The following is a 27,197-nucleotide window of genomic DNA, read 5'->3' as shown; positions in this document are numbered from 1 at the left end:
AGAGCTACCGTAGAGATAGGAATAAAGAGTCGTATACTATTTCCGACTCGGCCCAAATTGTGACCGCGCTTCACTTAAAATGCAAAGTCGGCTAGTCTACCGCCAATCAGTCCGTGGAGTATGAAGCTGTTGCTTCTGCGGATCGCTCAGCACCGAATTTGGGCTGGATGGGCCGCCGGGAAAACCATTTGACTAGACCTTTGCCGCAGCCTAAGGTGTGTTTGGGGAAGGTGATTTGTCGCTACTCGGTGGGCAGTTTTTAAACAAAGTATTACATGCTATCAAATCGTTTTTCATTCCTAGCAATTCCAGAGATAGATTTTCTCTGTGACGATCTATCCTTAACAAGCAATTTCCAACTATATCGTTCTGAGCACAATCGAATAACCAGTGACTTTTCCTTCTCCACCGTGGCTGGGTGTGCTTCCCTTCTTCACTTGGTGCCCTCCTTCCCCACCCTCGATGCGTTGGTGGACAACACCAGACTTCCCCACCAGTGATGGGAACTGTTAATTACATCTGGAGAGCACCAGGTTGGGGAATGTTGATGGCGGAGGAGGAGGGCGGAGGGCTGAAGTGTTGATGGCTGCAAGGACACAGGAGGATAAAGGAGTTTCAGTCTTTTCCCTGCAATCTGTCTTCGCGATCCAAGCAACAAACTTGCTTTCCCACACCTGCGTTTGTGCGTGCGGTGGGGGAAAAACCCCCGAAAATTCTACTGATGAATCATTCCCTGCGGAGATGGGTGGCTGGGTGGGTGGGTAGGTAGGTAGGTAGGTAAATAGATAGATGGATGGATGGACGGACGGGACAGGACAGACAGACGATAGATAGATAGATAGATAGATAGATAGATAGATAGATAGATAGATAGATAGATAGATAGATAGATAGATAGATAGATAGATACGCAGGCAGGCAGGCAGATTCTCCCTACATAGAATGAATCAGGAAGGGTTGAATTCTGAAAGGGGATGTGCCCACTTAGTGTGGCTTTGTCCTGGGCAAAAGTGTGCGGGGCTGCAGCTTTAGAGCCTAATGGAAATCTCCCTCTAAAAGCGGATTACTTTTCTTCCAGCTTTATGACTCTTTTGCATCCTTAGGACATGAAAATCCTCCCAGTGAAGATAGTGTGTCTTTCTCTAGTTTCCTACCTCTATAGAGAGGGGAATATTTCGGATGAAAGCTACACAAACTGTTTCGTCCGAGGGCGGATGAAGTTCACTTCCTACTCGGATCGTTGGAAGGTGTTGTTCCGCCTTTCGGGCTTCGTGTTCAGGAATAGCGTCTCAGCTAGGTCTTCATGTTTCTGCGGATGCAGAATTAGATTTTTATGATCCCATTTACTAGTTAGGAGCCTTGGTAAGGTGGAACTTTTGCTTCCCACTTCACGTGGGCGACAGAACCTGAAATCCTTTCATAAAAAGAAGATCTCTTTCTAAACGCGTATATAAATCCCAGTCCAGGTTGTTGAATTATTTCCTCTTTTTTTTTGGCTGCTGCCCAGAATTTTAGATCATTTAAAACTGTATTTTTTAAATGTGGTGTGAAGACCCTTGGGCTTCCCCAAGGCTCTTTAGGATCTGTGAAATCAAAATGAAAATTGAAAATATTTGCAAACATTTAAAATGTAATTTTTAAATATATATTTCAAAACTAGGGTTTTTTGTGAAAAATATGTCAACATCCCATGAGTTTAATGTTATTTTTACATGATTCAATAAATACTCTGCAAATGCATTGATTTTAATTTTTTATAGGACCAATATTGATAAATATACAAACAAAAGTGTTTTGGGGTCCTCCATAGTTATTGTAAAAGTGGGATGGAATCCTAAGTGCAAAAAGTTTGAAGAAACACTAATCTAAGTAATATATTCAGATAATTTAAACATTTAACTTGTAATAATGAATGTTTCTTGTAAGGGTTTATATCTATCTATCTTGTTTCCATTTGGCCTACCACTTTTTTATTTCTCTAGTTGATTTATAGCAATGTTTTTCAATCTTGGTAGCTTGAAGATGAGGGATTTGAACTCCCAGAATTATCCAGACAGCCATGTTGGCTACGGAATTCTGAGAGTTGAAGTCCACACATCTTCAAGTTTGCCAAGGTTGAAAAACACTGATTTAAAGTCTCTGAGAACAATACTTTCTAAATTTAGCTTTCTTTTCGTGCAACAACTTCTCAACCTGCTCCCAAAGTTTAACACATGTTCTTAGTGTGGAATGTATTTCTTGCATGCTTTCAGTGGGATTTGCTATATAGGGGATCATAGAAAACTAAGCATGACACTGTGTTGCTTGGATGCCAAATGTCTCTCATTGCTTTCAGGATGCTCACCAGTATGCAGTGCTTTCTCATCAGTCAAGATAAGCGACATGATCCAGTTCTTCTGCCTGATGGTTTGACTGTAGTTCTAGGCAGGGGTCCAGAAACCCTTGTCACTGATAAGAAATGTTCCCGAACTCAAGGTATGTAGGTTTACTCTTTTTTGAAAAGGTATCATTGTTAGTATAAAAAAATTGCCTTCAGGAGCATGTTTTTTCTTTCAAATGATGGCAAATATATGTGTCCCAGGATAATGCATGATCCAATCTGGGTCGATCACCAGATCCAACGGTTTTATCTTCCGACCCTTCAGAATCATACTGGAACCTCTCTTCAAGGAACTTCTCCTTGAAGAATGTGTGCTTTGTGTTGTTCTGTGTGTGGCTTTTATAGAAGTTTTCTTCTTCCCCAGTTAGTTCACTGACTGTCATAATATTTGGTGTGGCTGAAGTTGTGTACTATGTTTTGAATTCTCCCTGTGCAATATTATAATTGGAAAAGAACTGCTATTCTGTATAAACCATATGAGGAATGTTACAATTTAGCTAAGATTCAATTTTCTATGCTGTTACAGAAACTTGCATCTTTCCTCTATGTTTTACCTTTTAGAAATCCAAAAGCTTTAATATTTTTGTGCTCTATTTTTTCTTATTTTGGCTATCTTTTCAAATGCAATACAAATTTCATCAGTATTAACTAGTTAATGTTTTTTTGTTGAAGAGAATGAGAAGATAGAGGTAAAATTGATGGATGATCTCTGGAGGGCTCGGGATAGGGGTTGCTCCTCTATCCTGGTCCTGTTAGACCTCTCAGCGGCTTTTGATACCATCGACCATGGTAACTTGTTGCACCGGTTGGGGGTAGGGGGCACCGTTCTGCGGTGGTTCTCCTCCTACCTCTCTGACCGGTCGCAATCTGTGTTGACGGGGGGGCAGCGGTCAACCCCGAGGCACCTTGCTTGTGGGGTGCCACAAGGGTCGGTCCTCTCGCCCCTTCTGTTCAACATTTATGTAAAGCCGCTGGGTGAGATCATCCGGCTTCGGGGTAGAGTTCCATCAGTACGCTGATGACACCCAGCTGTACATCTCCACCCCAGGCCACCCCAACGATGCCCTTGAAGTGATGTCCCAGTGCCTGGAGGCCGTGCGGGCCTGGATGGGGAGAAACAGGCTCTGACTCAATCCCTCCAAGACCGAGTGGCTGTGGCTTCCAGCGTCCCGATATAGCCAGCTGACGCCATCGCTGGCTATTGGGGGCGAATCACTCGCCCCCACGGAGAGGGCTTGTAACTTGGGCGTCCTCTTGGACGCATGGCTGTCTTTAGAAGACCATTTGACGGCCGTGGCCAGGGGGGCTTTTTATCAGGTTCGCCTGATACGCCAGTTGCGTCCCTTTCTAGATCGGGACTCTCTACGCAGTCACTCAGGCACTAGTCACTTCCCGCCTGGACTACTGCAATGCTCTCTACATGGGGCTCCCCCTGGGGTGCACCCGGAGGCTCCAGCTGGTCCAGAACGTGGCCGCGCGGGGGATTATGGGGGCGACGAGACGCTCCCATGTGACACCTCTCCTGCGCAAGCTGCACTGGCTCCCGGTGGTCTTCCGGGTGCGCTTCAAGGTGTTGGTGACCACCTTTAAAGCGCTCCATGGCTTAGGGCCGGGGTACTTACGAGACCGCCTTCTGCCACCAATAGCCTCCCACCAGCCAGTACGCTCGCACAGAGTGGGCCTCCTCAGGATGCCGTCCGCCAGACAATGTCGGCTGGCGACCCCCAGGGGGAGAGCCTTCTCTGTGACGGCACCCACCCTCTGGAACAACCTTCCCCCAGAGTTACGTACAATAACAGACCTCCGGATTTTTCGTCGGGCCCTGAAAACCTATTTATTTCAACTAGCTGGGCTGGCTTGAGTTTAATTTTAAATTGATTTTAAATTGGATTGTTTTAATTTACGGCCAAAATATTTAATTATTTTAATGCTGATTTTAAATTTTGTATGCTCTGTTTTTACTTTGGCTGTGCACTGCCCTGGGTCCTTTTTGGAGAAGGGCGGTATAGAAATTTAATTAATAATAATAAATAAATAATAATAATAATAATAATAATAATAATAATAATAATAATAATAATAATAATAATAATAATAATAAACAACTCAGGTCAGGGTTACTAAGGATTCCAAAGGTTTGAGTAAATACTGGTAAGGTAAATAACATTTGTTTTGCTCTTATTCACTTCCTTTATTCTCCACATTTCTCTTTCTTTTTGTCTATTTCTCTCCCCTCCACTCTTCCCCAACATGCTCACCATTCTTTTTTTTTTAAAATATGCTATCACTCCAGTACTTATGGTATTGTCTTATGCATATATGTTTTCTTCCTGAATTGCTTTATACATTGAACAGCAATTTTGAAAAGTATCTTGCAGAGTCCAGTCTTGAACATGGACACACATTCAATTTTGCAGTTACTAAGATTGTTGGATGAGCAGGCACAAAAACAGCCAATAAAGTGACTGAAGCCTGGGAAACAGGCTCCTCAACAGGAGTGCTGATTTACCACAGGCCTTCTAATACTATTAGTACTTAGTACTTCTAAGTACTATTAATTACTTAGAAGGCGAGGGCTGGGCAGCACAAGCAAACGACAGCCATCCACACATCCAAATCAACATCTAAAAAGCCACATACAACACACATTGTAAATACCATACAGAGAACAGCACACACTGCTGAAAAGAAGTTCCCTGAAGATAGGCTCCAACATGAGTCTAACAGGAGCCTTGGTAGTACAGTGGTTTAATGCACCCTGTTATTAACACAGATGCCTGCAATTATTGCAGGTTCGAATCTTACCAGGCTCAAGGTTGACTCAGCCTTCCATCCTTTCTAAGGTAGGTAAATTGAGGACCCAGTTTGTGGGGGCAATAAGCTGACTTTGTATAAATATACAAAAGTATGAAGGCTATTGCTTAATGCATTGTAAGTCGCCCTGAGTCTCTGGAGAAGGGCGGCATATAAATCAAATTAAAAAAAAAAGCTCGGAAACCACTGGTCCTGGTGCCTGACCCAGTTTGGGCCCTGCAACTTTATCCTGGGGCACATATATTCACTTTCATTCATAAAAATATCTTGGCCCAGCTTTGAAGCAAGAGTGTAAGATTAGTTGGAACATTTCTGGGAAAGTTGAACTGAATAGTTTTAGAATCAAAAAGCTTTGACCTTGAAATATTTTGCACAACCCTGAAAAATAACTCCGTCTTCTCTTTTTCTGTTCTCATAGTGGAATTGCTGGCAAATTATGCCTACCGGTCAGTTCGAGTGACACAGGTGAGTTGGGGAAAACTTTGGAGTATCCTGTTTGATTCCAAAGGGAGCTTCTTGTACAGGAGCAGAGACAGTTTCAAAATTAACCACCCACCCCCTTGGGTATAAGAGCCAACTGACTATGCATGACATTCTCATATTATTATGTGTTGGCAGCGAGGTATAAATCCCACATCTGTGGAAGAGATACACCTGCATTGTGGAGACAGCACAACGCTCCAAGAAGGAGAGACTCTGTACCTGGTAAACGGACTATATCCTTATTGCATCCGCTTTGAGCAAGATGACAACTCCGCAAAGAAGAACCCATTGGAATTCTTCTGCAGCAAGCAGATTCAGCAGAAGACAGAAGAAGATGGCAAGACCCATCCAGTCAAACGTCTCAAGGTTTCCTGTCCTTCTGAAGAAGAGGATGATGATGACTCATTTATAACTGAGAAACTGAGGCAGTTACAAGAGACCGCAGCACAGGCACACTCTTCTCAGAAACCTCTTTCAAAACTGGCACCCCAGCCCTGTGATTCCTGGGAGGACCATGGCAAGCTGCTGATCTTCACCAAAAAGGGAATTGTATCAAGTACTAAAGTAAGTATCCTTCCCTGTTACTTTGAAATGCAGCTTCAAGAATACTGCTTATTCAAGTGTTGCTCAAGAAAAAATAAGACTATTTCTGCATTCTGTCCAGTTCTTTGAAATATAAAGTTTTATGTAACTGATCCAAAGTTAGACAAATCGACTGGAAATCTATCTCTAACAACAGAGTAAAACAGTTTCTTTTATTTTTGCTCTTTGTTTACAAATTCAGAGGAATAATGCACAGATTATTGCACAGAGTAAACAGTATTTATCAAGAGACAAAAATATTTGTAGCTCAAGGTTGAACTTTGGGATTTTTGCTAGCATTGTTACCTAATTGTCTAATGAAATGTGTAGAAGAAAACAACTAAGCTCAGCAAGAACCAAGGACCCCATAAAATATTTACTTGCAAGTTCCATTGAGTAAAACAAAATTAGTATCACTTTTGGGAAAGTGCCTTTTATCCAGTGTGTTTCAATTACATACATACATTTCTTTTCAATTATTACTATACTGTCATAATTCCAAGCAGTCCAGGGAATTTGTGTATTTGGGTGATTCTTGTTATTAAAAGAATATATTGCAATGATCTCATAAATACCAGGACTGTCAAGCAATGTCCTGATTTTGTAAAGTCTGGACATTTTGTTTTTTGTCTGCAAAAAGTCTAGCAAACCAGTATGGCATACTGGTTAAAGTAGTAGATTGGTATTCTAGTTTAATTCATACAGGAAAGCTTACTGGGTGACTTCATGCCAGTCTCTCTCTCTCTCAGCCCAACCTTTCTCAATAAGAGTTATGTAAAAAAATGGAAGAGAACAATACATTATACTGTATATGCTGCCACAGGCTCTTGAATGAAAGATAGGATAAAATATAATAAAGAAATAAATGAATAAAAAATAAGGCAAATAGTGTTGATTATGGGTGGTTGGTGAGTGTGGATGTGAGGCTTTTTTGGTGCTTTTTCACCCAGGTGGCAGGGTTTGATCTGGATGGAACCCTTATCACAACACAATCTGGAAAAGTGTTTCCTATAAGTCCTGATGACTGGAGGTAAGCACAGAGCTAAGGGATATAGAAGGGAGAGCAGATTTGTAGACAGCCAGTTAGCTGGCGTGAAAGTTCTTTCTTAGATGAAGAAAGTGAGTGCTAGATTTGAAAATCTATTTTCTTTGAAACCTGTGGAATCTTTCTCAACCTAATGTTGCAAAACTATTATGCGGATGTGGCCTCAGGAAGAAGGGCAGCAGGCTGCCATATCTTTAGCTCCTTGAAGCAAGGGAAGTGGAAAAGATGTAAATCACTGTTCTTCAAACTGATTCCTTTCAGATTTTTTTAACTGCAAAATGAAATTACAATCCTTTGGGAAGGCTGTTGTAAAGGAAATCCTGATTCTTCATCTGTGTTGTTAATTGAGCTGTCTTTATTAGAAACAAAGTTTTAATCTGCATTTGTTTTGTATTTTTAATACTTTAGTTCGATTGTCTTGATAATTGGTCACTTTACTAATAGAATAGAATTATTAAAGGACAGCCATTTAAATATCAGGCCATTGAAGTCACTTGTGTTCTGCCAAGAAAAACTGGTATGAAGTCCACAACCAGCTTTCACGCCATTGGAAGACTTAAACCTACCTCATTCTCTAGCCCTGACCTAACATGCCAGGATTTTCATTGATGTAAATGGAGGAAGAAGGGAATTACATCACCTGGAGTTCCTTTAAATATTTTTAGAAATGGGGAAAAAAAGAATGGGGATTACTTATGCTTCCATGAGAAATATCAAATACTATAAGAAATACTTATCATTTTTGCAGAATAAAAGACTAAAAGTGAATTTGGAGTTCCATTTCTGCATTAAGGATTACATATTTTTAGTGATGATAATTGCATGAATACATAGAGAGCAGCCTTAACTTTTTCTCTGATTTACAGGATCCTGTACCCTGAAGTACCTCACAAGCTGAAGCAACTTCAGAGTGAAGGATACAAGGTATGGTCCTTCTTGTCTCAAATCCATTTTTTCAAATCCAATATTTACAGACCCCTCGCATCCTGGACATAAACTGTTTCAACCCCTACCCTCAAAACGACGCTATAGAGCACTGCACAACAGAACAACTAGACACAAGAACAGTTTTTTACAATTTATATTGACTGTTTCCTAATATGGTTTGATTGCTTATTTGTTCCCTATGACTATCATTAAGTGTTGTACCTTATGATTCTTGACAAATGTATCTTTTCTTTTATGTACACTCAGAGCGTATGCACCAAGACAAATTCCTTGTGTGTCCAATCACATTTGGCCAATAAAGAATATTCTGTTTTGTTCTGTTCTGTTCTGTTCCATTCCATTCCATTTTCTGTGTTAGCCCCTTCTCACTATAAGTAATCTCTCGTCTTCCCATCTCATCGACAGCTTGTGATCTTTACCAATCAACTGGGCATTGGCCGTGGGCGTCTTAGGCCCGAAATTTTCAAAGCTAAAGTAGAAGCTGTGATTGAGCGATTGGGTGTCCCGTTGCAGGTGAGTTGCAAGGAGAGTTGCAACCTCGCGTAGGTTACTCAGCAAAGCATGCAAGTTGAACAGGGGGGCTTTGAATGCCTATGGCAAAGTCCAGTTAATCTCATGAATTTTTTTCCCCATTTTCCATTTATATGGCTGCTCATCTCATCATGACAACTTTAGAGAGCTAACGGCAGTTAAATAACCATTATGTTGCATATCATGACACATAGAATAAAGAAAATGTGAAAGAGAAAATATGGTTTCAGTAAAGATTTGGACCCAGAAGGCAAAGATGGGAGAGCATTGAGAGAATGTGTAAAATGTCTCAAGTGTTTCTAGGTTGTAGCACCTAAATTGTAGCAATTTCTAGGAAGAGAGGTTTTCTTTGTTCTTTCTAATTAGGAATTCAAGCAGCAGATTATGACATTTCCATTGTATTGTCCCATTTATTTATTTATTTATTTATTTATTTATTTATTTATTTATTTATTTTTGAATTTGTATACCGCCCTTCTCCCTGAGGACTCAGGGCGGTGAACAGCCAAATAAAAACATCAAATACAAATATTAAAATACAGTTAAAAAATATATATAAATTTGGCCCCATTAATTAAAACAATAAACCAAACAATTAAAAAACATGTAAAAAGAATTAGGCCAGCCCGGCTTGTTGGAAAAGGAAGGTTTTAAGGGCACGGCGGAAGGCACTGAGGTCATGGATTCTCCTTATCTCAGGGGGCAACTGATTCCAGAGGGTGGGAGCCCCCACAGAGAAGGCCCTCCCCCTGGGGGTCACCAGCCTGCATTGTTTGGCTGATGGCACCCCGAGGAGGCCCTCTCTGTGGGAGCGCACGGGTCGATGGGAGGTCGTCGGTGGCAGCAGGCGGTCTCGGAGATAGCTAGGCCCTATGCCATGGAGTGCTTTAAAGGTGATAACCAACACCTTGAAGCGCACCCGGAAGACCACTGGGAGCCAGTGCAGCTCGCGCAGGAGCGGTGTTACATGGGAGCGCCATGCTGCTCCCGTCACTACCCGCGCTGCTGCGTTCTGGACCAGTTGGAGCCTCCGGGTGCTCTTCAAGGGGAGCCCCATGTAGAGAGCGTTACAGTAATCAAGGCGAGAGGTCACGAGGGCATGAGTGACTGTGCACAGGGAATCCCGATCAAGAAAGGGCCGCAACTGGCGGATCAGGCGAACCTGATAAAAGGTCCCCCTGGTTACAGCCGTCAGATGTTCCTCCAAGGACAGCTGTGTATCCAGGAGGACTCCCAGATTGCGAGCCCTCTCTGTGGGGGCCAAAGACTCGCCCCCAATAGTCAGTGATGGAGTCAACTGACTATATCGGGATGCCGGGAACCACAGCCACTCAGTCTTGGAAGGGTTGAGCCTGAGCCTGTTCCTCCCCATCCAGATCCGTACAGCCTCCAGGCACTGGGACATCACTTCAAGGGCATCATTGGGGTGGCCTGGGGTGGAGATGTACAGCTGAGTATCATCAGCGTACTGATGGTATCTCACCCCAAAGCCACGGATGATCTCGCCCAGCGGCTTCACATAAATGTTGAACAGGAGGGGCGAGAGGACCGACCCCTGAGGCACTCCACATATAAGAGGCCTCGAGGTCGACCTCTGTCCCCCTGTCAACACGAACTGCGACCGGTCGGAGAGAAAGGAGGAGAACCACCGTAACACGGTGCCCCCCATCCCCAACTCTTCCAACCGGTGCAGCATGATACCATGGTCGATGGTATCAAAAGCCGCTGAGAGGTCTAACAGGACCAGAACAGAGGAGCAACCCCTGTCCCGAGCCCTCCAGAGATCATCAACCAACGCGACCAATGCCGTTTCCGTGCTGTGCCCAGGCCTGAAACCAGACTGGAACGGATCCAGATAGGATGTTTCCTCCAGGAATTGCGGAAACTGTCGCGCGACCACACTCTCAACAACCTTTGCCAGAAAGCGAAGGTTGGAGACAGGACGATAGTTGGCCAATATTGCCGGATCCAGGGACGGCTTCTTGAGGAGAGGCCTCACCACCGCCTCTTTCAAGGCCGCGGGGAAGTAACCCTCACTCAATGAAGCGTTGATAACACCCTGGAGCCAGCCTCGTGTAACCTCCCGAGAGGCCAGTACCAACCAGGAGGGACACGGGTCCAGTAAACATGTGGCCGCACTAAGTCTCCCCAAAATCCTGTCCACATCATCGGGAGTCACAGCATCAAACTCCTCCCAGATAACATTCTCAAGACTATTCCTCGTCACCCTGCCCTGATCTACCCAGTCAGAGTCCAAGTCCCCCCGGATCTGAGCGATTTTGTCATACAGGTATTGTCCGAAATCCTCCGCCCTGCCTTCCAAGGGATCCTCCCGCGCTCCCAGATGGAGCAGGGAGCGGGTTACCCTGAACAGGGCTGCCGGACGATTCCCTGATGACGCAATAGAGGCGGAAAAGTAATTACACTTTGCCGTCTTTATCGCCACTAGGTAGGTCTTAATATGCGACCTTACCAGTGTTCGGTCAGATTCAGCGCGACTGGCCCTCCAACCGCTCTCTAGGCGTCTTTTGCTGTCCTTTTTAGATGGGTTGAATTTGCAACTCCCATCATTCATAATATTTGGCATGGAACTCTAGGGAACTCTATTCTATTTCAGAGAAAATTTAAAGGTAATAAGAAACCATTATCCTGTAGCTAATTTTGGTATGTTTTATTTTGCATGTTATTCATACTCCTGTCGGGTGCTTTTCTTCCATTTCATATTTTTAATAGTATAGTTTTTATTTTGTTATTAAGTTGTCTTGTGGATCCAATAGGATTTAAAGGAAAACTATACCACAAATATTTTCAAGTAGAACGTAGGTTTTTATGTAGAATTGCTTTTGGCAAGTTGGGGAAGATTTCTTATCTCTCCAACTATGTTCCTCTACTACAGCCTTTATTTTGGTTGCATCAAATGAGAGAAAGAAAGAGGGAGGGGAGAAAGAAAGAAAGAGAGAGAGAAAGGAAGGAAGGAAGGAAGGAAGGAAGGAAGGAAGGAAGGAAGGAAGGAAGGAAGGAAGGAAGGAAAATAATGATAGCCATTGACCATTAGTTAAAATGAATGGCTGCTTTGCTCCTCTTCAAAAGTTGTATCTGTTTGCTGCTTGTGCACTTGTAGTCTCTTACAGTTGATACAGATACATTGTCATTTTGAGGTGGTAAGAGATGAATCAGGTATCAGAAATGGATAATCTTGCAGAAATGTTCCAACTCCTGATTCACCTATGTCATCCGTAAGGGATTGAGTGGAATTCATTAATTGGGAGTAGACTAGTAATTATTAAATAATTAATTATATAATTATAATTAATGAATAATTATTATAAGATTCAACTCAGGTCATGAGCTGGGACCTAAATAGTAATTGCTAAAAGTAAGAATTAGCTTCTGAGGGAAGGATGGGATCCAGGCCCAACTGGAATATTCACTTTTATTACCTCCCTTTCTCTGCAGGTCTTTGTGGCAACCAATTCAGGAATGTACCGCAAACCTGTCCTTGGCATGTGGGATTATCTGTGCAAAAAGGTACTAAAAGCGGGTGTGTGTATGAAAAGGGCTGGGAAGGAGCAAAATCATAGTCTGCTATTCCATGTCTGGATTTTCCCTTTCTCTCTCTCTCCCCTTTCTTCAAGGCAAATGGTGGCTTAGAAGTGTCTTTGCAAGAAAGTGTCTATGTAGGAGGTGAGTCAAGCACAAAGGAAGCAATAGCAATAGCACCATAGATTTATAAACAACCCTATAGTGCTTTACAGCACTCTCTGGGTGGTTTACAATGTTAGCATATTGCCCCCAATAATCATCATTTTATTGACTTCAGAATAATGGAAGGATGAGTCAACCTTGTGCCCTTCAGGATCGAACATCTGGCTGTGGGCAGAGTTAGTCGGTAGTACTACATTCTAACCATGTGCCACCAGTTTGAGTTCCGCCACCAGGAAGGCCATTTGATATAATAATAGAGAGTAGATTTGATTCACTCGCAGAATCTACTTATCCTGGCCAATGATACTTTCTAAGCCTTCAAAGTCAAAGCCAGTTTATAAACTTATTACTATTGATCCTAGTAATCAATTTCCCATCTCATGGCAATGGCTGTGTTCATATCTTTCTTCTGTTTCATAGATGCTGCTGGACGTCCAGCAAACTGGGCCCCTGGACAGAAGAAGAAAGATTTTTCTTGCAGTGACCGTCTGGTAAGAGAGAAAACCTACTCCTTCTTACATCTTACAGTATTTCCTGTCTAGGGATTAATCATATTGAATTTCTGGGATGAAAATATAATCAATTCAAGAGCATCTAAATCCCTTGCTGTTTCTTTTGTCTTTAATCTAGTTCTCAGGATGATTGATAGGTCTCTTTAGTCGTCTATGATATGATAGTTTGACACTAGTACTATGTGTGCAGAATTCTGTATGACAATGGGTTTGCCTTGCAGCTTTCAATCTGATTCAGAGTTTATGAATTTATTTTTTTCTCCCCTGAGGTAAAATAAATATTTTAAAAATTGGTAATCTATTTTTTCTAACCATGTTGTTGTTAGTTGCGAAGTCGTGTCCAACTCATCGCAACCCCATGGACAACATTTCTCCAGGCCTTCCTGTCCTCTACTATCCTCTGGAGTCCATTTAAGCTCACACTGACTGCTTCAGTGACTCCATTCAGCCATCTCATTCTCTGTCGTCCCCTTCTTCTTTTGCCCTCAATCTTTCCCAGCATAAGGCTCTTCCCCAGTGAGTCCTTCCTTCTAATTAGGTGGCCAAAATATTTGAGTTTCATCTTCAGGATCTGGCCTTCTAAAGAGCAGTTAGGGTTGATCTCCTCTAGGACTGACCGGTTTGATCGCCTTGCAGTCCAAGGGACTCGCAGGAGTCTTCTCCAGCACCATAGTTCAGAGGCCTCAATTCTTTGGCGCTCAGCCTTTCTTATGGTCCAACTTTCACAGCCATACATTGCAACTGAGAAAACCAGAGCCTTGACTATACACACTTTTGTTGGCAGGGTGATGTCTCTGCTTTTTAGTATGCTGTCTAGGTTTGCCATAGCTTTCCTCCCCAGGATCAAGCGACTTTTAATTTCTTGGCTGCAGTCCCCGTCTGCAGTGATCTTGGAGCCCAGGAAAATAAAATCTGTCATACCTCCATTTCTTCCCCATCTAGTTGCCAGGAATTGAGAGGCCTGGATGCTATGATCTTAGTTTTCTTAATGTTGAGTTTCAAGCCAACTTTTGCACTCTCCTTCTTCACCCGCATCAAGAGGCTCTTTAGTTCCTTTTCGCTTTCTGCCATTAGAGCGGTGTCATCTGTATATCTGAGGTTGTTGATATTTCTCCCGGCAATCTTAACTCCAACTTTTGATTCATCTAGCCCCGCCTTTCTCATGATGTGCTCGGCATATAAGTTAAATAGGCAGGGCGACAGTATACAGCAATGATGGCTAACCTTTTCCGGACTGAGTGCCCAAAGCGCACACATGTGTGCCCATACCCCCAAAATGCAATGTGTGTGTGGTCCCCACTGCATGTGCCCTGCCCACCCCCGTGCATGCACGCACAGGCCCCTGCATGCACCCTGCACCCCACACATGCGTGTGTGTGCCCCGCCTCTTGCACATGCATGTTCACCCCACGCATGCGCAGCAGAGGCCCAAAGACCAGCTGGCCAGTGGGAGGTGCACGCGCATGCACAGCAAAGCTGAACTGGGGTAATGGCTCGCATGCCATCAGAGATGCGTGCCACCTTTGGCACACGTGCCATAGGTTCGCCATCACGGGTATACAGCCTTCCGAGACTCATTTCCCAATTTTGAACCAATCAGTGGTTCCGTGTCCAATTCTCATTGTTGCTTCTTGACCCGCATATAGGTTTCTCAAGAGACAAATAAGATGGTCTGGTACTCCCATCTCTTTAAGAACTTGCCATAATTTGTTGTGATCCACACAATTAAAAGCTTTAGCATATTCAATGAAGCAGAAGTAGATGTTTTTCTGGAACTCCCTACATGATCCAGCATATGTTGGCAATTTGATCTCTAGTTCCTCTGCCTCTTCGAAATCCTGCCTGTACTTCTGGTAGTTCTCGATCCACATACTGCTGGAGCTAGCTTGTAGGATTTTAAGCATAATCTTACTAGCAGGTGAAATGAGTGCAATGGTGCGATAGTTTGAACATTCTTTGGCATTGCCTTGCTTTGGAATTGGAATGTAAACTGACCTTTTCCAATCCTGTGGCCACTGTTGAGTTTTCCAAATTTTCTGGCAAATTGAGTGTAGCACTTTTACTACATCGTCTTTTAAGATTTTGAATAGCTCAGCTGGAATACTGTCACCTCCACTAGCTTTGTTGTTGCTCAGATTTCCTAGGGCACATTCTAGGATGCCTGGTTCGAGGTCAGTGATCACCTGACCATGGTTATCAGGAATGTTAAGTCCTTGTATAGTTCTTCTGTGTAATTTTGCCACCTCTTCTTAATCTCTTCTGTTTTTGTTAGGTCCCTCCTATTTTGGTCCTTTATCATGCCCATCTTTGCATGAAACGTTCCCTTCGTATCTTCAATTTTCTTGAAGAGATCTCTAGTCCTCGCTATTCTATTGTTTTCTTCTATTTCTTTGCACTGTTCATTTAAGAATGCATTCTTATCTCTTCTAGCTATTCTCTGGAATTCTGCATTCACTTGGGTGTATCTTTCTCTTTCTCCCTTGCCTTTCACTTCCGTTCTTTCTTCAGCTATTTGCAAAGCTTCCTTAGACAACCATTTTGATTTCTTGCCTTTCTTTTTCTTTGAGATGGTTTTAGTTGCTACCTCTTGTACAATGTTGCGAACCTCCGTCCATAGTTCTTCAGGTACTCTGTTTATCAGATCTAATTCCTTAAATCTATTTGTCACCTATACTGTACATTCATCATGGATATGATTTAGTTCATACCTGAGTGGCACAGTGCTTTTCCCTACTTTCTTCAATTTAAGCCTAAATTTTACAATGAGAAGTTCATGATCTGAGCCACAGTCAGCTCCTGGTCTTGTTTTTACTGACTGTATAGAGCTTCTCCATCTTTGGCTGCAGAGCACATAGTCAATCTGATTTCTGTGTTGACTGTCTGGTGATGTCCATGTGTAAAGTCATCTCTTGGGATGTTGGAAAAGAGTGTTTGCTATGACCATTGTATTATCATGACAGAATTTAGGTACCATGTTAGGTACATTTTAATACTTTTCTTACTTACTTATTAAAATTTCTTACTTACTTATTAAAATCACTTTATTTCCCCCTCTTTAAATATCTAATATATCCTATAAGTAAATAGGAAAACTGAGCCAGAATTATATATATATGGTCTCTTCTTGATTTGAATGTAAGAATTGCTAAAGTTCAAAATAATTACACTAAATTATAAAAGTCATAATTAACTTAAACAGGGCTGTAACGTTTCTTGGGGCAGACAAAGATGATTAGAGGTCTAGGAAGGGTTTGGCAGTCTAAGCAGTAAAAAATAGGAATTTATTGCTGAGAAAAAATGCAGAAAAGCTGCATGAATATGCAATGCTAGCTTTGCAGTCAGAGCTAGCATTGCATTGGCATAGACTATACAGCTATGAGTTGGTAATCTTCCCATCTGTATGATTCCTTCCAATTTACTCATTTTCATGTATGAACAGGAATCCTGTGATTTTGGGGGTGCTCAGATTTGTGATTCAACAATATTCAGCAAGACCCACAGACCCAGAGGTTCTCTCAGTACTGCTTTAAGAGCTACAGCAATTATTTTCTGTATCAAAAATTACAAACTTCTGACATTGAAAAAAATAGCTTTAGTTTTACATCCAGTAAGAAATTTGGCAGCCAGACTGAACCTTTTTCTTTTAAACTAAAATATATGAAGAATGGCTGCAGGATTTGGGTTTGCTAGTCTAAAGAAAAGAAGAATTAGGGTGACATGATAGCAGTATTCCAGTACTTGAGGAGCTGTCACAAAGAAGAGGGGGTCAAATTATTCTCCAAAGCTCCAGAGGGCAGGACAAGAAAACAATGGTTGGAAACTAATCAAAGAGAGAAATAACCTGGAATTAAGGAGAAACTTCCTAACAGTGAGGACAATTAACCAGTGGAACAGCTTGCCTTCAGAAATCATGGGCACTCCATCACTGGAAGTTTTTAAGAAGAGGCTACTAGACACACACTTATCAGAAATGGTAAAGGTCCTTGATGGCGAATCTATGGCACACGTGCCGGAAGTGGCACACAGAGCCATCTCTCTGGGCACGCGAGCTGACGCCTGTTGCTCTTCCGGATTCCGGCACATCGGGCAGCTGATCTTCACACGCACAGGAACGCTGCAAACTGGAAGAGCAACCACCCAGAGGGCATGCATGCACCGTGCGGCTGCTCTTCTGGTTTCCGGTGTGTGCATGCGTACCAGCCAGCTGGTCTTCCAGTTTCTGGCGCACATGTGTGCGTGAAGACCAACAGGCCAGTGCTCATATGCATGCTGGAAACCAGAAGATCATTTTCCTGGTGCGCACATGTACTCTGGGCGGCTGCACTTCTGGTTTCTGGCATGCGTATGCACACCAGCCAGCTGGCTTTTTTTTCTTTTTTTTTTAAATTTGATTTATATGCCGCCCTTCTCCGGAGACTCAGGGCGGCTTACAATGCGTTAAGCAATAGCCTTCATACTTTTGTATATTTTATACAAAGTCAGCTTATTGCCCCCACAAACTGGGTCCTCAATTTACCTACCTTAGAAAGGATGGAAGGCTGAGTCAATCTTGAGCCTGTCTTCAAGCGTGCGTGCGCACCAGAAATTGGCAGACCAGCTGGCATGCGTGCTCGTGCTTGTGCACGTTTCCATTTCAGCACTCGGTGCCGAAAAGGTTCACCAGCACTGGTATAGGTTCTCCTGCTTGAGCAGTGGGCTGGACTAGAAGACCTCCAAAGTCCAGATTCCTATTCTATTCTATTCTATTCTATTCTATTCTATTCTATTCTATTCTATTCTATTCTATTCTATTCTATTCTATTCCATTCCATTCCATTCCATTCCATTCCATTCCATTCCATTCCACTCCACTCCACTCCACTCCACTCCACTCCACCCTACTCCACCCTACCCTATCCCTATCCTTATCCCTATCCTTATTCCATTCCAAAACAAACTACTATCTCTTAGTTTATAAACAAGAAAGAAAATGTATCAGTAATGAAATTTCTGAAGGGGAAAGGTTCTATGCATTATCTCAGTTTTGGTCGCAGATTCAGATTTCCAGCAAACTTAGAAACAATTGATGCAAAATGAACAGAATCAGAAGTAAACTGGATAAATTTGAGCACACATATCTTCAGGAGGCCAGAAAAACATTTTGATCTGCTTCCTTCACATTAAAAGCTATCCTGTTTATTCACACAGTTTGCTTTGAATGGTGGGCTTCCCTTCCATACTCCTGAAGAATATTTCCTGGGTTGGAAACAGGCACCGTTTGCACTCCCCGACTTTGATCCTGTGAGTCACTTCTCTGTCTCTCTTTTTTTTAAAAAAAAACCAGCTTCTCTTCCAGCATTTATTTATTTGTATCAATATTTTTATATTATTTATTGTTTTATCATAAAAAGTAAAATAATACGGGGTATTATTCCTTCATCTGGTGACCACTCTGAGGATTGTACCTTCAAAACACTGGGAAAAAAAGGGATGCCGACTGTTGAAGAATGGATTTTGGAACTGACTGAATTAGCAGAGAATTGTGAAATTAACTTCCTTGATTAGAGATAATGGACTAGACAGCTTTTGCGGACTTTTTATGCGCTAAATACAATAACTGATGTTTAATAAGTGGGTTTGAAGATGATAAGTGTAATGTTTAGCTTAACCTGTTGACTTCTTTCCCCCCCCTCTCTTTACATATACATATAAAAAGAAGAAGAAAAAGCAGTCAACAGGTTAAGTTAAACATTACACTAATCTTCAAATCCATCTGTTAACCATTGGTTGTTGTATTTAGCGCATAAAAAGTCTACATACGGTTTCCAGTCTCTTATAAAGCTGTCTAGTCCATTATCTCTAATAAAGGCAATTAATTTCGCCATCTCCGCTAATTCAATCAATACATATACATATACATATACATACACACACACACACACACATTTGTAAAAGGGGAGGAGAATTTACTGCTTTTTCTTTTTTTTTCAGCACTTAGCAAGGGTGGATCCTACATGTTAAATGTTAAATTTATTTGATCACATTTTTCTCTTTTTGTGTATTATTTTTTTCTTTGTTGTTGTTCTTAGTGTTGAATGTATGCTTTTGTTTTGTTTGCTTTTCTGTTTTGTATTTTACTTTTTATGATAAAACAATAAATATTTGTATCTATTTATCTTTCTATCTGTCATCTATCATTTATCATAAAATTTATTTGCCACCTGCCCCTTAGTTCAGGTGACTGTGAAGCTTCTATTTGTATAGAGTTGTGGGTCACTTATGACAGTTCAAAGCAGTCTATGTGCCTTATCTTATATTCCTAATAAGGAACAAATCTTCATTAATGGGATGTACATGCAGAGGAACCTAGCTAGGCTCTGTCTCCACCTGTATGGCAGAGTAGAATATTTATTTTTATTTATTTATTTATTATTATATTTCTATACCGCCTTTCTCCTGTAGGACTGAAGGCGGTGTACAGTCAAGAAAAATATAGATACACAAACATCATAAAATTGCTAATTAAAATTATTATTATGACATAGTTTGGTCCAATTAAATAGAACCTAAAATTAGATAACATTTTAAAAACATTCACATGTTTGTATGTTTAGCCCCGCCTGTTGGAACATCAGGGTCTTGAGGGCACGGCGGAAAGCACGGAGATCAGGGATATTTCGTATCTCAGAGGGCAGTTCATTCCAAAGGGTTGGAGCCCTCACAGAGAAGGCCTTCCCCCTGGGAATCGCCAGTCGGCATAATTTAACTGACGGTACCCTGAGTAGTCCCTCCCTGTGAGAACGAACTGGTCGGTGGGAGGCTATTGGTGGCAAAAGACGGTCTCGTAGGTACCCAGGTCCTAAGCCATGGAGCGCTTTAAAGGTGATGACTAACACCTTGAATCGCACCTGGAAGACCACCGGGAGCCAGTGCAGCTTGTGCAGGAGAGGTGTCACATGGGCGCAACGAGCTGCCCCATAATCACCCGCGCGGCTACATTCTGGACCAGTTGGAGCCTCTGGGTGCTTTTCAAGGGGAGCCCCATGTAGAGAACATTACAGTAGTCCATACGGGAGGTGAATATATTGGATTCACTTTCAATTTCCCCAATTCCTGTTTTTGTTTCTCATATGGAAATCAAGCTCCTTTGCTTAAAATAAACTCTAAAAGGTGGAAGTTCCTGGGGTCAAGCTGAGCTGGTGATCGTATGAAATCATCAAGCGTTTTTCTTGGCAAAACGCAGTTGCCATTGTCTTTTGCCATGTTCAGCGAGTGGTTGAAAATAATTAAAATACTGACTGGATCCAAGCCTGCATAGCTTTTTGTCACTATAACCTGAGATCATCTAGATACTGCACCAGGTTAAAATAATGATTTGTTGAAAACAACAAGTACAAATGATGTTCTGTTTCACAAACTAGCCATTATTTTAAGCTATATTCGTTTACATTCTCATTACATTAATACTCTGCTTCTTGAAAAATGTGTGGTTTTTCACATTAATGATACTGGGCTTAGTAAGATCTAACAAGCTGCAAAACTAGGAGAACAGGTAAAAAAATGCCAGGCACACTCAAAATCTGCAGAGCACATCCAGGATTCAAGTTTGTATTCTAGTATTAAAACACTGTTTTTCTCTTTAACCCCTAATTTAGCGAGCAGTAGACCCTAAAGCTGAACTGTATGATCCACCCAATGCTTCCTTGATCTCATCCTCCTCAGAGTTAGTTATAGCTGTTGGCTTCCCTGCTGGTGAGTGATGATCTTTGCAACCTCAGCATTCATGCAGTGTCATCTTCAAATATTAAAGTTAATGGGAGAACAGTAGTAATGCAATACATGAAGTCTTCAAGGTCAGAGCTTCTCTGAACTTTTGGTTTTGTTATCTGCCAGGAGATTTCCATATGGCTCGAGTGGTAAGCCCAGAATTAGTTTCACTCACAACCGTTCGATGAGCCGTGGTGGTGCAGCGTTTAGAATGCAGTACTGCAGGCTAATTCTGCTGACTGCCAACTGCTGTTTGGCAGTTTGATTCTCAACGGCTCAAGATTAACTCAGCCTTCCATCCTTCCGAGGTCCAGTAAAATGAGGACCCAGATTGTTTGGGAACAATATGCTGATTCTGTACATTGCTTAGAGAGTGCTGTAATGTACTGCGAAGTGGTATATAAGTCTAAGTGTTATTGCTAGTTGTATATGTTTGTCTGATAAGTGGTTGATTAGTATAGAGGCACTATGAAGTCTGGAATGTAGTTAATTCAATAAACCATAGTTCATTTAATCATGGGTTAATGTGTTGTGTAAAGAAACCTTTTCAAGCCTTTTTCATTAGCCAAGAAAATGAGGTTTTCAAACCTCAGAAGAGGTTTGAGTTGTAGAAGAGGAATATTCTGAAAAACACATTTCCTTTTCAGTCTTGGTGTCTAGAAATGAAGATTATGCTATGATCCTGTTTCAAAAGAGAAACAGTGATGGGAACTGATGTGAGATGCATACTATTGGCAAGTTCCAGGAAAATTCGTATTTAGTTTAAGAAGTTCTGTGATGAGTTCCACATTCAGTCTGAATCTTATTTTCCAGTGTCAATCTGGAATGTCACACAGCCCTACCAGATAAGAGAATATTTGTAGCTCAGGGTTGAAATGAGGGGTCCTTGGTGCTCTCTGAGCTTGGTTGTTTTTTTGCAGACATTACCTGAGCTAAGTAACATTGTCAGTGCTAATAGAGAGTGGGCTTTGCTCTCATTTTACATTCTAGTGGTTTGTCCTGTTAGTGTTAGTGGGAGTGGTCTTGGTGATTGTTTGCTTGGACTATTTACTGTTAACTTGTTTGGCAGTTCATTGATTGGGATATTGTTTGCTTCTTGCTTGTTGGCCAGATGTTAATCTTGGTGTTAACTGTTGCTCATATGGGTGTTGATTGCTGGTGTGGAGGTATTCTGGTCTTTTGGTTCGCCTTTTGGCTTGTTGATTGTCTCTTTTCATGATATATTGATGTATCTATTAATGGCCAGTTTGTCAGAGTGCCAGGCTTCTTGGAATTTTCTAATTTTTGGATTTGGCTTGGCCAAATGTGGTCAGCTTCCCAGTTGAAACTGTTGTTAAGTCTCTCCAAGTGTTGTGAAATTAAGGAATTTTTATCATGCCTTTTGACAACTAGTTGTGAATGTTGCAAGGAACATGAATGCTATTTTAAAGAAATGTATGCACATATTAAGGCATGTATTGATGATGTTCCTTGAGTTCTGTTGACTTTTAGAAATCTGTGCTCTACCCCACTATTCATACTCCCTCTACCTTTTCGCCCCCATTCCAGCTGGCAAGTCAACTTTTTTGAAAAGACATTTAGTCTCAGTTGGATATGCGTATGTCAACCAGGTAAGCAATGAGAGATTAAAAATCTTCTCACCGTGCTTTATTGTTTCCTTCCTTCCTTTATATCCTGCCTTTCTTCCCTTCAGGATACCCTTGGTTCATGGAAGAAATGTGTAGCATTGTGTGAAACATCATTGCAAGCAGGAAAGAGTGTAGTAGTGGATAATACCAACCCAGAACTGGAATCGAGACGCAGGTAAGGTTCCTCCCTTAAGCTTAGTAGATGTGTAAGCGGCAAGCCCAAAGATGGGAAATAATTAGATAAATTGAGAAATTAAAATGCCGCTCCCTTATCTAGGTACACTGAATGTGCTAAGAAGGCCAGCGTTCCCTGCCGCTGTTTTCTTTTTACTGCATCACTGGAACAAGCCAAGCATAACAACAGAGTAAGTACTTTGGATCACTGTTTCTCAGTCTCAGCAATTTTAAGAAGGGTCGACTTCAACTCCCAGTGAACCAGCTCAGTCTAGTGATTGAGGCACCGCCAGAAACCAGCAAACTGCAAGTTCTAATCCTCCTTTAAGTATAAAAGACAGTTGGGTGATTTTGGGCCAGTTACTCTACCTTGAGTTCAACTTGCCACAGAGAGTTGTTGTTAAAAGGGAAAATAGGAAAAGGAAGGAGTATTAGGCATGTTCACCATCTTCCATAATAATTCATCTTGAATTGTGAAAATAATAAAGGCAGAATTTCAAAAAGTCCACCCGTTTTAAAGTTGTTGAGATTAAGGAACACTGCCTTATACCATGATATACCTTCTTCACTTGGGAAAGCAAATTTCTTTGAATTCAGTCCCCATCCCCACTCCCTTTTTGAGGACTTGCAAACTTTCCTCTTATACTCCAACCAGGAATCTAAATTCTGGAACCATTGGCACAGGGCAGTAGCAAGCTATGTATAAATTGTGGAATTCTAGAAATAGATGAGCTGAAAGTACAGATTAGAAATGTGCCACTGTCCAGATTTGAAGATGCTTCAAGAGACACTGACATAGTGGATGTGCCCAGCGCATCTTTTCCACATTGAATCTGAATAGTTTTACATGCCTGTAGTTTTTTTTTTTTTTGCTATAAATCTCATTTTTGCTTAAAGGTGAATGTAGCGTTGGTAGCTTGCAGTTTCTTCTAGTACAAGTATTCTGTCTTTGAAGGTGAAACATCTGATCTTGGAGTCTTATAAGACCTGACAAAGCCCTTTCTAAAAATTCTTTATCTCACAAGCCAAATCAGTACCTGGGTTGTCTGTAGATAAGTGATATTCTGTTGTCCCACTCTATATGTAGAAGTAGTCCTTGATTTATAATATTCCAATAAAGGAAAATATTTGTAATTTGGAGTTGACATGAGGAGCCCTTGGTGCTCTCTGACCTTGTTTTCTTGCAGACATTTCATTATCCAAATTAGGTAACATTAGATTAGCACCAACTAGGTTACTAGGTAGCGTTAAAACTAGCACTGATGATGTTACCTAGTTTGGGTAATGAAACATCTGCAAGAAAACAAGCAAGCTCAGAGAACTTCAAGGACCCCTTATTATTATTTTCGTTCAGTAAGCCAAGTTACAATGGTGCTGAACAAATAGTGGTTACAACTGATTCTCAGAATTCTAGGCATTCCTGCGGTCACATGATTGTGGACACTTGGCAACTGACTGGTACTGGATAATGGCAATCATTATCATGGAACCCTGAAACTGGTCATCAGTTTCAGGCAGTGTTAAAATGCTATCGGTTCAGGCGAACTGGTAGTGATAAAAACTACCGGTTTGGGCAAACCAGTAGTAAAAAAAAACTACCAGTTCCTCCAAACTGATATTTCCGACAATCAGCTGTGCCACGTGATTTAAAATAGCTGGAAAGCAGGAAATCCTGCTTTCTAGTGAATCTAAATCGCGCAGCACGGCTGATTCCCCCCTCACTGTTTTACTTACCTTACCAAGCCTTTTTCCGCCGTTTGGCACCTAATGTGGATTGGCACACACTGTGCATGCGCAGTGCACACTTGGCGCACACTGCGCAGCTAGTGAACCAGCGGCCAACCAGTTCAGATTTCACCACTGGTTTCAGGGTTCTATGATAATGATAATGATAATGAAAGTTACCATTTGCAACTTTCTCTGCCGGCTTCCCAAAAAAGTCTGAGGAAGACAGTTGGAAAGGTTGCAGATTGCATTGACCAAGTCTCCCAACTTCACTGCTTCCTATACCTTCCCCAATCCAGGTAGTGCCCTTAAAAACTTGCTGTATCTCACTTGCACCTTCTCCCAGCCTTGCCTCACCTCCCTTGTACATCCCCTTGCTCCCTCCTTGACCCTTGACACATCTCCCTTGAACCCTCCCCCATCCAGCAGCAGCCACTTACCTGCCTACCTGCATGCGAGCCACCTAGGACTTGCAGTTTCCCGATTTGGGTTATGAAAAGCCGGCAGGAAGTTGCCCTGGTTAATGGTGACAACTGATATTACCATCACAAAATAATCTGATGGCATTTTTTCAAGTGCATCACAATTGCAATTGGAAGTTGAGGACTACAGGTAGCCCTCAACTTACAACTGTTCATTTAGCAACCGTTTGAAGTTACGTTACTGAAAGTTTTCCACACTCATGACCATTGCAGCACCCCCATAGTCATGTGATGTGTCATGTGAAAGTCACTTAAAATGGCATAACTCAGGTTATGCTTTTACAGGAATAATTCTTATATCTCTCACATGTGATCAGAATTTGGATGCGTGGGAACTGATCCATATTTATGAATGTTACGGTAGCCTGGGGTCACGTGTTCGTGTTTTGCAACCTTCTGACAAGCAAAATACTTTTTTTCATTTTTAGTTCCGAGAGATGACAGAAAAAGAACATGTGCCAGTCAACAACATTGTACTGAATACCTATAAGTAAGTTTCTGAAAATCTTAAGAGGGGGAACAGGAAAGGAAAATTATTCCTTACTGGGCATCTATTCTTCCAAGTAGTTAAGTTACCTTTGTTGGAGATTTAGAAGAATCAGCTAACACAATCATTTCAAAAAGCTGAATTCAAAAATCTAATTTTCAGTTTTCAAGGTGCTAAGTTACAAACAGTCTTGCCCTGCCAAATATAATCAACTCCTTTTCTTTACTTCTCTATAAAGAAATAAAACGTGCATATCTGTAAGCTTCAAGTAGGTGAAACTGGAAAGTGTAGGGCAACAATTATTCAACTATGGCAGGGGTGTCAAACTCAAGGCTTGTGGGCCGGATCTGGTCCACGGGGTGCTTAAATCTATCCGCAAGGCTGGCCTGGAAGTATCAAAGGACCGGCCCGCGGTGCCTCTGCCGACCAAATGTGCGCAGCCCCCGTGGCCCGTTTTTGGCCTCCCTGGCCTCCAGCTGCTGGCCAAAAACGGACCGTGTGGGGGGCCTGCTGCTGGAGGCCGGGGAGGCCAAAAATGGGCCACACAGAGGCCTTGTGAAACCTCCGCAGACCCTGTTTTTGGTCAAGAGTGCTGCAGGAGACCACAGAGGCCAAAAATGAGGCACAGGGGGGTTGTATGTGGCTCCCCCATGCCCCATTTGGCTGACAAAGTGCTGCAGGCCATCCAGGTTGAAAACGGAGTGCGGGGGGCCATGCACTGCCCCCCTACACCCGTTTTGGCTGGCAGGGTGCTTCAGGAGGCATCCGCCCCACCGCTGGCCCACGGAGAACTACAATGCTGATCCGGCCCTTGAAGAAATCCAGTTTGACACGCCTGAACGAAGGTAATTCTAATGGGCCAATATACAGAATGCCAGAATCCATGATCTCCATGATAATGAAATTTGGGGAAGTTGGAATCCCTTCGGTGCTATGCCTTCCAATTATACTTCCATGAACCTAGAGTTGTATTGTGCAAGGAAAGATGGGAGACATACCCCCACCCTTTTTCCTGTGTCCCTCTGGTCTCTATGGGCAATTAGCCATTGGCTGCTTTGTAACTGAGGCTGAAAATTGCATTCTCTATAACAGTAATAGATGGTAAGGAAAGACAAGGGAAGGGCTTCCGTGTTTATTGGAGAGATAAGATTCGCTAGGGGGAGGGGGAGTGTTGCCTTAGGAGCACTAGCTGTTGATAGGTAAACCTCTTATTCCCTGGAGGGGAAATGATGCAAACCTTTATTACATCTGGAAAGAAGAACAACCCAATAGGTCATGGGTTACTATCGACTTTTTACTTTCCTCAGGCAGCTTTCTTAGGCTCTTTCCATCCTTGCAAAAATCCAATAGCATGGTTAAACAAAGCTCTGCAAATATTCCCAACCCTGGGGATTACTTAATGATTATTTTTCTTTTTGACAGGAGTAAGTATGTGGAGCCATCCCTCGAGGAGGGTTTCTCTGAAATTCTCAAGATTAATTTTGTGCCTCAGTTTACAGACTCCAAATTGGAATCACTTTACCGGCAGTTTTCAGAAGGATGAACCAGCAACGTAATATTGAACACAGTTGTTTTATTGTCCTGCCTTTGCCAGAGAAGGCACACTTATGGAGTGCCTAAATTCTCTCTGCTGGTCAAACTTTGTAATTGGCTGAAATTTTAAGAGGGGGCAGAGACATTCCTATAATGACTTTTTTCCAGAAGATATCTGAAATAAAATTTTGCAAGTCAAACTGCTTTTGTCTTTTCTTGTAAATCTCTCCACTCAACAATATGGGCTATTTTATAGGTTGGGGAAAAAAGGGAGAGAAAATGATAATACCAGAAACAAAATTGGTTCCTCATTGTATATAATAATCCTGTTATGAGAGTCAAAATGTTGTGACGCAGAAGAAAAGCTTGCAGAATTTAACAGACTTAAATCTGTTTGAGGAAAACACCATATTTACAGAGCA

General features: G+C 42.0%; 1 protein-coding gene across 5 annotated transcripts; it reads left to right on the top strand.

Annotated features, from left to right (window-relative positions):
* The first annotated feature begins 57 nt into the window (after positions 1 to 57).
* Positions 58 to 26,975, top strand: PNKP (polynucleotide kinase 3'-phosphatase). 5 transcript variants are annotated; one of them, XM_034415323.2, is made up of 17 exons: positions 58 to 215; positions 2,336 to 2,475; positions 5,613 to 5,659; positions 5,813 to 6,241; positions 7,210 to 7,289; positions 8,171 to 8,228; positions 8,658 to 8,765; positions 12,240 to 12,311; positions 12,419 to 12,467; positions 12,909 to 12,979; positions 18,188 to 18,280; positions 20,635 to 20,731; positions 22,295 to 22,356; positions 22,440 to 22,549; positions 22,652 to 22,739; positions 25,184 to 25,245; positions 26,665 to 26,975. In XM_034415323.2, the coding sequence occupies exons 2-17, from the start codon at positions 2,337 to 2,339 to the stop codon at positions 26,783 to 26,785; spliced, it is 1,686 nt and encodes a 561-aa protein (XP_034271214.1). In that variant the 5' UTR covers positions 58 to 215; position 2,336; the 3' UTR covers positions 26,786 to 26,975. The 5 variants fall into 5 exon arrangements, with proteins under 5 accessions (XP_034271214.1, XP_087748115.1, XP_034271213.1 ...); XM_087891989.1 differs by lacking the exon at positions 58 to 215 and adding an exon at positions 362 to 533; XM_034415322.3 differs by lacking the exon at positions 58 to 215 and adding an exon at positions 1,155 to 1,466.
* Positions 26,976 to 27,197: the final 222 nt, after the last annotated feature.

The sequence above is a fragment of the Pantherophis guttatus genome, chromosome 4, assembly GCF_059756535.1.
Source record: "Pantherophis guttatus breed Tessera chromosome 4, ASM5975653v1, whole genome shotgun sequence".
Lineage (NCBI taxonomy): Eukaryota > Metazoa > Chordata > Lepidosauria > Squamata > Colubridae > Pantherophis > Pantherophis guttatus.
The sequence above is the reverse complement of the archived record's forward strand: the minus strand, read 5'-3'. Positions and strand labels throughout refer to the sequence as shown.

Coding starts and splice junctions, on each gene's coding strand:
- PNKP (XM_087891988.1), top strand. CDS start 1,215: ATGAAGTTCACTTCCTACTCGGATCGTTGGAAGGTGTTGTTCCGCCTT. Junction 12,312..12,418: donor GGGATTATCTGTGCAAAAAG/GTACTAAAAGCG, acceptor CCTTTCTTCAAG/GCAAATGGTGGCTTAGAAGT. Junction 20,732..22,294: donor AGCTGTTGGCTTCCCTGCTG/GTGAGTGATGAT, acceptor CCCCCATTCCAG/CTGGCAAGTCAACTTTTTTG.